Below are 12168 nucleotides of genomic sequence, written 5' to 3' on the forward strand. Positions count from 1 at the left end.
ATATATATATATATATATATATATATATATATATATATATATATATATACACACATAGTGTATGTTGCAGTTTTTTATTTTTTTTTATTTTTATCTTCATTATTTACTGATCATGTAGAAATAGTTGTCTGTGTGAAATCCAATACATCAGCACGTGATTCTTGCATGCAGAAGTGTCCAAAGACATCCAGCCAGAGTCTCCAGCATATGACTGGTTTATACCCTGGCCTTCACTGGCTCAGCATACAAAAAGCAAGTGTCAAGGTGCCAAGATGACACACGGTTTTATAAATATATATATATAATATATAGGCAGCTGGAATTAAAAAAGAAAATAAATATATTGATTTTGTTAAATAAACAAATGATTGCTATGACAGTTTCAACATGAATTCAAAAGGTGTGGACAGGATGCAGGATTTTAAACTGTAGGTCACCCCTGATAAATAAGCAACCTTTTTTTATTTTTCAAAGGAATTCATGCCATAAGCATTGCATCTATTTCTTGAATTTTTTTTTTTCTGCAGACAGGTGCATGTATAGCTGTGTACTAAGAAGCTTGCTTCCCAAGCACATGGTTCTGGGTTCAGTCCCACTGTATGGCACCTTCAGCAAGTGTCTTCTACTATAGCTTCAGGCCGACCAAAGCCTCATGAGTGGATTTGATAGTCAAAAAATGGAAGCCAGTTGTGTGTGTGTGTGTGTGTGTGTGTTGTGTTTGTCCCCCATTGCCACTTGACAACTGGTGTTGGTGTGTTCCCATAACTTAGCACTTTGGCAAAAGAGACCAATAGAATAAGTATTAGGCTTAAAAAATAAATTCCTGAGGTCGATTTGTTTGACTACAACTTTTTCAAGGGGGTGTTCATATGTGGAAGATGCACAGGATCCATAAGAACTATAGAGATTCAGGAAATTGATTTTCTCAATTGCCCTAGTGGTTCATTAGAGGTAGTAGATAATTTCTGCTGCCTCAGAGACCAAATTAGTAATGGGGGAGGATGCATGGAGAGAGTGATAGCCAGAATAAGAATAGAATAGAGGAAATTCAGAGAGCTGTTACCTCTGTTGGCTACGAAAGGTTTCTCTCTCCAAGTGAAAGGGAGACTGTCTGATGCAAGCATAGAGACAGCAATTCTAGATGGTAGTGACACATGGGCCCTGAACAAAGAGGAAAAGCGAAGGTTAGAAAGGAATGAGGCTAGTATGCTCTGCTGAAAGCATAATGGAAGCGTACATGTACAGCAGAGTACTAGTGTTTTGAGAGAGAAATTAAGCATAAGAGAAATTAATTGTTGTGTGTAAGGGAGAAGACTGCACTGGTTTGGTCATGTGATGTAGATGGATGCTGACAGCATGAAGTGCTGATCTCTCAAAGTAGATGGAACATGTGGAAGTGGGAGACCCATGAAGACATGGGACGAAGTACTGGGAGAACGACCTCAGTACGCTGAACCTTCCAGGTGAGATGAAAAAGGACCTAGATGCCTGGTGCCTTGCTGTATTCAAGAAGAACTGTACTCTTCCACTGGTGGTAAGAATTGACCGGCAAGAGTCCTGTGCCAATGCCATGTAAAAGCGCCTGCGCAATGTCCTGTAAAAGCACCCATGCAATACCACATAAAAGCACTCAGCACACTCTGTAAAGTGGTTGGCATTAGGAAGGGCATCCAGATGTAGAAACTAAGCTGTGTCAAATCAGACTGAAGTCTGGTGCAGCTCCCCAGACCTGGTCAAACCGTCCAACCCATACCAGAAGGACAATGGACGTTAAATGATTATCGTTTAACGTCCACTTTCCATGCGTCAGGATCCAGTCTGACTTGGCATGGTTTTTCTATGGCTGGATGCACTCCCTAATGCCAACCACTCTGAGAGTGTAATGGGTGTTTTTATATGTCAGCGGTACGGGTGCCATTTGCACGACACAGGTATCTTCTAGGATTGCAATTTTGCTCGGCTTGATGGGTCTTCTTCTCAAGCACAACATAATACCAAAGGTCCTGGTCATTGCCTCCGTGAGGTCCAACACTCAAAAGGAGCTCAGCTACTTTGCTTCTGTGAGGCCCAACATTCAAATGTTGATTTTTTTTACGTGTCACCAGCATGGGTGCACTTGGCTTGACGAGTCCTCTTAAGCAGAGCACATCACCAAAGGTCTTGGTTACTAGTCATTGCCTCTGTGAGGTTCAAAGTTCGAAGGTCATGCTTCACCACCTCGTCCCATGTCTTCCTGGGTCTGCCTACCTCTACCACAGGTTCCCTCCACACTTAGAGATCAGCACTTCTTTACACAACTCTCCTCGTCCATACGCATCACAACTATAGACAGTGCAGTAGTCTCTCCTGCACACAGCATCTGATTCCTCTTATGCTTAAACTTTCTCTCAAGATGCTTACACTCAGTCGAACAAACACACTGACACTGCATATCCAAAGAATGAATTCACAGCTCCTAACAAAGGACAGATTAAAATAATAAGAGATGGACATAAGTCTAGTGAGTTGTTTCTTACCTTGAGATAGAAATTAGGCGAGATCATCCTTATGAAGTCTCATATGATTATCTATAATCTGGAACATTTCGCTTGGAGATGGAATACGTCCATTTTCAAGTTTGGACCAAACTGGAACATCTAGAAAGATAAACAAAAATAAAATTAAATGTGGTGATTTAATTAAAATACCTTACTGCTGACATCACTTACTTTCAATGTCTGGATAAAAGAATAAAAATACAAAATAAAGACCAGAAAACAATAACCTAGAAAGTAAACCTGTTTTGTAAGTCTTATTCTACAAACTTTAAATAGCAGTTCAAGAGCAGCTTCAGAAACATATCAACACAGTTTATACACTAGGTATATAGCAAACTACCATATTTGGTGGCCTATAAGATGCATGAGGGTATAGGACGTGAGGCCCAACATTCAAATGTTGATTTTTTTTACGTGTCACCAGCATGGGTGCACTTGGCTTGACGAGTCCTCTTAAGCAGAGCACATCACCAAAGGTTTTGGTTACTAGTCATTGCCTCTGTGAGGTTCAAAGTTCGAAGGCTATACTTCTGTAAAATAAATTACCACTAAAATAATGTTTTAATTCTTCCACTTACCAGTATAACTTTATGTTATTACCGGTCATTATAAGCAATTTATTGCATCCACATTCAATATAAATATACCATAGGTGATTGTTCACCAATAGATGGCAGCATATGTTTTGTAAACATACATATCGTAGGTGATTGGCAACACCCTGCCATCCACAAACCCTCCCCTTCTCCCTCTGATGTTACTATGTTCTTTTAGAAATGCTGGTTTTTTCCTTAATCTTTATGTTAATTATTTAGTGTTAGTTACAAGAACTTTTACTAATGTTAATAATAATAAATGATACCATAGTTCATGGTATATTCCCCCCCAAAATATGGTAAACATAAGTTGTTATTTGTCTTGCAATTTAACAAATCCAAGTTATACCATAAGACAATTTGTTTTAAAATATATGATAACAAAAAAACTATTACATGGGAAAATGTTTAATGTTCCATAAAATCTCTTATCTCCAAAGTTAGGGAAAAAATAACAAAAAAACAAGCTATGATTAGTAATGTACGGTATGTATGAACAACAATTGGGGGGGGGGGGGAAACTAGAACACAAGCCTATAAAAAAATTATAAATAGCAAGTCATCATTATACCATAATTGAACATAAAACAATAGAGAGAAAAAAAAAAGAAAAAAAAACTAGGTCATCAAAATTTTATTCATCTTCAAAACCAGAAAATTTATCATCTTCACTACTACTATCATCATCTTCAAATAATGCGTCATCTGTTCCACCAAGGGTCATTGCTAATGCCGCACTTTCTAAAAGATTTCACAACAATTTCTGGTCTGATGTCATCTCAAGCTTGCTTCACCCATTCACAGACTTGTGCAATGCTGGGTCTTTTCATCCTTCCTGTGGGTGTGACATTGTGGTCTGGCATTGTCATCCATGTGTTCCATTGCTCCTTCATGTTCTGCTTGAATGGCCTATTTAAAGAGACATCTAGAAGTTGTAATTGACTTGTTAGCCCACCAGGAATAACCGCTATCTCTGTCTTCAATTCTGCCACTTCTTTTTTTAATGGCTTCAGTCCTATGCACTCAAAACTGATCCCAAACCAGAAGAGAGGGTTTTCGCAATAGTTCACCAGGACGTCTTGCCCATACATCTTGTAGCTATAAATGCATTCTGGCTTCATCCATCCAGCCTTTGAGATGAATGTAAACATGCACACCTTTTGATATTTTTTCTTTAGGGATAGTTTTTTTGCTTAAAATTCAGAGAAAGAGGCAGTTTTGTGCCATCAGTGCAACACGAGAGAACAACCATATAATGGATCTTCTCTTGGCCTGTAGTTTTTACTGAAATTGTCTTGGATCCCTTGATACCCACAGTTCTATTTGATGGAACATCAAACGTTAGTGGGATTGAGATTTTTTTCGAACAGCTATAACAAATTTATGAAACTTTACTATTTTATCATCATAGTCACCTGGCATTCTCTGTGCAATTGATGTTTTTGTAAGCATTCACAAACCTTCCCGTTTCATAAATCGATAACACCATCCTTCTGTTCCAATAAAGTTCTGAATCCCCTTTTCATTCGCTAACCATTTGTCTTGTTCCTTATCATTTTCGTATAAACGACTGTGCCTGAAATTCTCACATCTACTACCCACATCTTTATTTCCTTCTCAATTTCAGGCCAGTATGAAGCTAACGAAGGTTATAGTTTCCTTTCTTTGCTGGGAGTAGTTTATTTTCTTACAGCTGCCAGAAAGTACCATTTTTTTCAGTAGGAGGAGGGCCAAAATACCATGTTGCTGCTACTGTTTCCATGCTCTTTAGCATAGTCTATTACTTGAAGCTTGTACCGAATAGTGTAGCTTAATCTCTTTCCTCCTGTGGCCATATTCATATAAGTAAAATCCAGAAAATAAAAAAATCTCTGATCCGTAACGACCTGTGTCTCATGAACAACTGAATGAAGATTTTGTGTTATCCTTCATATAGCGAACGTCAGCAGCGTTGCCAGGTAGCTTCAGCGTTATCAAGTGACGATTCAACACATTTTGTAAACAGAATACATTTTGTAAATAAACATGTAAAACGTTTAAGATATCGGGTAATAAAATATCAAAAATAACAACATATATAATAATTAAAATATTAGCAATAGTAACCGTGATGATGATAAATAATAATAATCTAATGTGTTTTTGAAAAAATAGACTATTACAATATCATAAAGAGTTTAAGCTAGGCTACATCTACATGACCTCTGATGTATAATTTTGGCTAACAGTCACAAGTTTTGAGCCTATATTGAGTGCATTGGACACAAGGGGATTTTTGGGGTAAAAAAAGGTGTCTTATAGGCCATAAAATACAGTAAATATACAAATTCGCCAACACTGTGACTTTGGAGTACAGGTAAGTTCACCACCATCAATTCACTGCAGGGAGAATCATTCACAGTGAAGAAAGTTTACCAAGAAAATATACCCATAGTATCTCAATATTAATAGTTGAAGACTATTTTATTGAAGAAAAAAAAAAAAAAAAAAAAAAAAAAAAAAAAAAAGCCAGTAAAATTGATGACAGTAAACTTATCGAACATGGTGACTTTGAGCTACTGAGAGATTCATGTTGTGATACCAGAAAAGATTATAAATACCAATAAATCCCACCCAAGTCTCTTCAAAATGGCAGGTTATATCAAAAAACATATTCACAGGCACAGGCATGGCAGTGTTGCTAAGTTTACTTTGCAGTCACATGGTTTACAGCAGAGTACTTTGAGCAAATGTCTTCTATTATAGCCCCAGGTTAACTAATACCTAGCACATGAATTTGCTAGACAGAAACTACACAGTAACCTGTCGTGTGTGTGTGTGTGTGTGTATGCGTCCACCACAGTATGACATGGCGTTGGTTTGTTTACATTCCTCATAACTGAGTAGATCAGCAAGAAACTGATAAGAATAAGTAGCAAACCTAAAAATAAATATTGGGGTCAATTTGTTCAATGTGGAGCCCCAGTATGGCCACAATCCCGCGACTGAAACAAATAAAAACGTATAGATACACTTTGCTTGATAAGAAAAAGAAATAGCAATTGTATGAGCCAAAGAGGATGCCTCTATGCAATGACTCAACATGTTAGAAATAGTTGTCGAATTTCCTTCAAATTGTATCCTACCATCTTTAAAAAGACACAGGGGGAAATGTATTCTTAGATAAGAAATGCTTTATATAAAAGCAAGTCATAGCTGGAATGCATGCCTTAGATTTTAGGTCTAATGAATCAGGCTGGCCCAGCGATAACAAGTAACTCTAAAGTAAGAGTAGAATATTTTTTTGTTCAGACAGGCAAATTATAACAGAGTTATCTACCCTTACATCGATAAAATATCTGCAACATTTTGATTGTCAGAATTAAAATTGTTAGAAAAAATGCTTTCCAATATTTTTTCCATTTCTCTATCGAGGTCAACTCTGCCTTTCATGTGTTTGGAGTCGATAAAATAAGTGTCAATCAAGTACTAGTATGGATGCTATCGACTAATTCCTTCCCCTCAAAACTAATGACTTTGTGTCTCAATCCAAAACCATTAATCTTTTATGCCTTAATCCCTTTTAGTATTCAGATTACCCTGTCAAATGTAATGCTTATTTATTCACATTGGAATTTATCATGCATTAACTTGTAGCTACGTGATTTTAATATCATCATCATAATTTAACGTCTATGTTTCATGTTGGCATGAATGCAATTGTTTATTTTCAGAATGATATTGTAGGCTACATGTGAGACTAGATTTGGCCAGTTTGAACATGGAACAGGTAGAACATTGTGCCGGATCTGGCCAGTTTGAACATAAAACAAGAGGAATGTTTGGGCTGGATAAAGCTGGTTTAAATGCTAAAGGGTTAAGTTAAAAGAGACTGGTAGGAGAAAAGATTTTGATAGCTAAAGACTGAAGACTTGGTATGAATGTTTGTAACAGGGTAGAATCTATTAAAGGCAGCTAAGAGCCAACCAACAGGCGGTGTTAAACTGATACATTAAGTCTATCACACTGGAACAAGTAGAGTTCATCTGAAGATTTCTACACAATTTCTGACAAATTATTTTCACTCACCAGATTTGTGTTAACATGAAGTTGTGGTAGACAACTCTTGACCAAGATGCTACACATGTGACTACTTTTCTAAATAGATTTGATATTTACCCTATAAATGTGAGGGGTAAGTAGTCTAATAAAAAGTCAACTGACATAAATATGGTTTACATCATTTTAACGCCTACTTTTCCATGCTCGTATGGGTTAGACAGAATTTGTGTAGGAAAATTTTCCAAGGCTGGATGCCCTTCCTATCACCAATCCTCACTCGTTTCCAAGCAAGGTTCCCTCATGGCTGGACATGCTTTTACAGAAGACTGGAAAACGATGGATATCACTTGTATAATGGTGATACTTATTTACAACTATCACATGATGTCATAAGGAAACACTAACATGCATGCACACACCATCATTATCATTATTTAGTGTCCATTTTCTATGCTGGCATTGACTAGATGGTTTGACAGGAACTTGTAAGCCAGATAGTTGTACTAGGCTCCAGTCCGGTTTGGTTTCTATGGCTGGATGCCCTGCCTAATTCCGATCACTTCACAGAGTGTACCAGGTGCCTTTTATGTATCACCAGCAATGGCCACAACTATGATGTCACTTAGCATTACATGACTTCTCAAGCACAGCAAATCATCAAAAGTCACTTGTCACTGCCTCCAGGTAACTCAACATCCAAAGATCAAATTTCACCACCTCACCCCATGTCTTCCTGAGTCTACCACTTCCACAGGTTTCCTCCACAGTAAGAGATCAGCACTTCTTTGGCAGGCTTTTTTCAGTTTCCTTCTACTAGGTCCACTCACAAGATTTTGGTCAAGTTCAGGGTTATAGTAGAAGACACTTGTCCAAGGTACCACACAGTGGGACTGAATATGAAATCACATAGTTAGAAAGCAAACACCTTAAATCACACAGCCACACTTGCACAATAACAAAGTACAAAGTACACAAGTTCAATTTCACCCGAGAGAGAGAGAGAGAGAGAGAAACATGCAGAGGCTTACCATTGAATGTTACTTCAAAAGCTCCGGTAGAAATCATATGCCCTTCAAGAGCATTACTTAGAAAGAAGACCATCATACAAGAATAAATCTGAAATTGATAAAAACACAAATCACAATGAATTGAATCATCACCAAAAACAAAATACTTCAACAAAAAGAATTTTGAAGATTTTCACCCATTGATCATCTCTATTTGAAGCAGAAGATGGTGAGAGTTAACTCTTTTGTTATCATATTTCTATTAAAATACGCTGCCTTTATTTCAATTAATTTGGAAACTAATTTAGAATTTAGTAAAATAATTTTGTGATTATTCAGCTGGTATTTGGAACATAAATTAACTTGAAATTTTGATAGTAGGCTTAAATTCAGATCATTTTAAAACAGGAAGCTAATATCATAGGACCAAGAATGGTCTCAGGCACATGACCAGCCACCTCTAATGAGAGAGATAATTAAAGGAACAGAAATAAGACAGTACACCTGGGGGCCAGAGGCCAGAACATGGTGTTTTCGTAAGTGATTTTTCTGCTTGTTCACACCTGGGACTAGATACCATAACCAACACCATGGGATAAGCAGCTTCTATACGGCTGCTCAATATGCTAGAAATAGGAGTCAAATCTTCAAATCATGCTATTGTCTTCAAAAAGGAGCAATGAGTGACATAGTCCTGGATTTCTTGTATAGCAATAAGAAGGGATGGCCACTGTTGGAATGTTCTAGATCCATTTGATCGGAGCTGGCCTGGGGGTTAAATACCAACACCAACACCATGGAGATATAACCAATGAGGGAATGTCTACACGATAGCTTGATTTGCTAGAAATAACAACCAAATCTCCTTTGAATCAGAACATAAAGGGCACAAGGGATTTTTAGTATTCCTTACATTGCTTGAAAATTCGTTGGAATGGTCATGCCTGGAACACTGATTACAGATCTATTTGTTCAGGACTAATCCAGAGCAAAACAAAACACTACACTACGAGAACATCACCACCACCACCACCACCACCACCAAGAAAAAAAAATTACTTACCTTATTTGAAGTGGCCCAAGTGAAAACACTAGGAGTTTGCATATTGAGATAATGGAAAGGATTAAACTCTGATAAAATGATACCTATTAAGGACAACTTGAATATACTGAGAAACTGTGCTATAACTGCCTTGATAGTTGGAGGTGGAAAGTTCTCGCCTTCAACTTGGAGATTAGGAAATCTTTGATGAATTGCTTGTGCATATTGCTCAAACACTTTTCGGTAACCTCAGGAATAACTGAAAGAAAGAAGAGAAATAGGAATTTATAAAATGTTAACCACAGAGAATTTCATAACATATAATAACTAAATACAAGGTAATTACCAAATTACCACAGTCTGAGTATGTGGCACTGCAAGCTGATTTTGGTGTATTTACACCGTTTGTCTGCACCAAGAAATTTTCTCCATAACAAAACACAGTGAATGGCTTTCTTACTGGTTTGAATATCACCCCCAAGCATATTTAAACAGGTAATAACTTTGTACTTATATGCATCACTGCACATGACTGCTCAATAAAAATATAAGTACAAAATACAGACAACAAATGTAAACTTACATAGAAAAACACTGAGTGTGTGTGTGTGTGCGTGCACACACAGATTAAAGCTCTCAACACTTAGCCTAAAGTCATCACTATTACATATTCCCCCTATCAGGCAAGGGAGTATTTCGGTCTTGTGACTTACAAGGTAATCACAATAATGCTGGCACCATGAAAAAAAAGCACTCAGTACAGTCTTAAAGCGGTTGAAGTTAGGAAGAACATGGAGCTGCAGAAGCCATGTCGAAAGTAAGACACTGGAGCAAGACCAAGTTTGTATCATAGAACCAGGGGTGATTTCAGACAGTTTAGTGTCGAAAGAGTTAAAAGAAAAATAAACGCAATTTCACAATGCTATAACCTACAAATCTAAATGACACCATCAAAACTAGATATGCCTTTTTTCTTTACCAGGGATCCTAGGTGTGCTAAGTAAAAGGGTTGGCATCAGGAAGGGCAACTGGCCATAAAATAATGCTTCAAAAGGTTTTGTGCAGCTTATGGCAGGTATGGAAATGTAGACAATGTAAAGAAATATGTAACAATTATTTTTAAGTTAAAAGAACAGATTCAACTGAACATTGAAACAAATCCAAGAAATTAGTGTGGATTCAATTTCTGAAATGGATTTAAGAATTTCCTAATTTTACAGTTTTTTAGCATTTATCTTTTGTTTCATTCAGTGGACTGCAGCCATGCTAGGCCCAGCCTTGAAGGATTTAGTCAAGCAAATCAACCCCAGGACTAATTTTTTAAAGCTTGGTACTTATTCTATCTGTCCTGGAATCACTAAGTTATGGGGACATAAATCAACACCATTGTCAAATGGTGGTGAGGGACAAACACAGAGATATATTTACACAAACACCCACACACATACAAACAGGCTTCTTTCAGTTTCCATTTACCAAATCCACCCACAAGGCTTTGGTTGGCCTGGAGCTATAGTAGAAGACACTTGCCCAAGGTATCACACAGTGGGACTGAACCCAAAACGATGTAGTTGGAAAGCAAACTTCTTACCACACAGCTACACTTGTGCCTATGTGGACTTTTGTTTTGGAACAACCACTGTATTTTAAACATATGCTAGCATAATTTGTTGCATAGAGAAACATAGATTCTGTTCAAAGTAAGAAAGAAATACCCATACATGATGGTGCTTTAGACCAAAATACCTTTATAATTGCTTTTTTTCTATCATTATCAACAGAACAAATTAGGGATTCTTGATTCTCCTCATTAACAACACTTGATGGTAAACTCCTGATTTGAAAAATTTTGGGTGAATTCAAAATCTTTGTCACAATCTGATCATCACTATTTTTACGCTTGAGACTATGTAATGGATTTTCAATGGATATTTTTCTGGTGCTCAAAAAGAAGTCAGCATTTTCATCACGCTCTCAAAAGAGGGTCAGGTTTGAAAGCTTATGCAGTAGCAGATGCAGCAAGTGCACCATAAATTACAAACTGGCACCAAATGTCAGAGATACAACGATGGTTTCAACTATTTATTTCTATTGTGGCATCTGAAATTTTGCTTTATTAGTTGTATGGGAGATATACTGTTGAATGATAGAAGGTACAAAAATATTTCTACAGTTTAAAACTAACTCAGATCCATGGGGACAGGCTCTAAAGTTATCAAATAGGTTTTTTTATTTTCTTGAAGTCAAATTGCAAATCCCAATTCTCAAGTAAACCAATTTTTAAAAAGTTCTTTATCCAAACACACATTCTTTTGGGCTTAGTAAAAGATCAGCAAATGCATTATTCATTTCAAGGCTGTATGACAATGAAACTTAACAATCACTACATGTTTTATCTTGTGTTGGGCAGATGCATTTGACAAGTAAGAACTGTCAGCCATTTATTTTGCTTGAATTCTCTGGCAGGTGCTTCATTACAAACTGCCAATGTTTTCACTAGTAAACATTTTTAGTAAAGGCCAGTTTCACTGGCATTGTATATTCAATCAGCTCTAAGATTATGTTCCTAAACAAGTTAATCAGATATTGGACTGAATGCTTTTAGTCACTGTTTTCACCAGTAATGTCCAGTTTTCACATTTTGGTTGATGTAAACTATTCCTATCTGCTATTTTATAATTAGGCCAGAACATCATCATCATCATCATCATCATCGTTTAACGTCCGCTTTCCATGCTAGCATGGGTTGGACGATTTGACTGAGGACTGGTGAAACCGGATGGCAACACCAGGCTCCAGTCTGATTTGGCAGAGTTTCTACAGCTGGATGCCCTTCCTAACGCCAACCACTCAGAGAGTGTAGTGGGTGCTTTTACGTGTCACCCGCACGAAAACGGCCACGCTCGAAATGGTGTCTTTTATGTGCCACCCGCACAAGCCAGTCC

At 37.2% G+C, this 12168-nt stretch overlaps 1 protein-coding gene across 2 annotated transcripts in view; it reads right to left on the reverse strand.

The window, feature by feature from the left end:
- Nucleotides 1–99: 99 nt before the first annotated feature.
- The window catches only part of LOC106872954 (thioredoxin reductase-like selenoprotein T), a 25134-nt gene continuing 13065 nt past the window's right edge, over nucleotides 100–12168 (reverse strand). The window contains exons 2-5 of one of the 2 annotated variants that reach the window (XM_014920134.2): nucleotides 9245–9482; nucleotides 8203–8290; nucleotides 2517–2636; nucleotides 100–316 (exon numbers count right to left, since the gene is read on the reverse strand). In XM_014920134.2, coding sequence (XP_014775620.2) covers nucleotides 2530–2636; nucleotides 8203–8290; nucleotides 9245–9482 — 433 coding nt within the window. In that variant the 3' untranslated portion in view covers nucleotides 100–316; nucleotides 2517–2529. Of the gene's footprint in view, nucleotides 317–1061; nucleotides 1162–2516; nucleotides 2637–8202; nucleotides 8291–9244; nucleotides 9483–12168 lie in introns of those variants that run through there. The other variant, XM_014920135.2, reaches the window with a different exon arrangement.

Source organism: Octopus bimaculoides, chromosome 19 (genome assembly GCF_001194135.2).
Source record: "Octopus bimaculoides isolate UCB-OBI-ISO-001 chromosome 19, ASM119413v2, whole genome shotgun sequence".
Taxonomy (NCBI): Eukaryota; Metazoa; Mollusca; class Cephalopoda; order Octopoda; family Octopodidae; genus Octopus; species Octopus bimaculoides.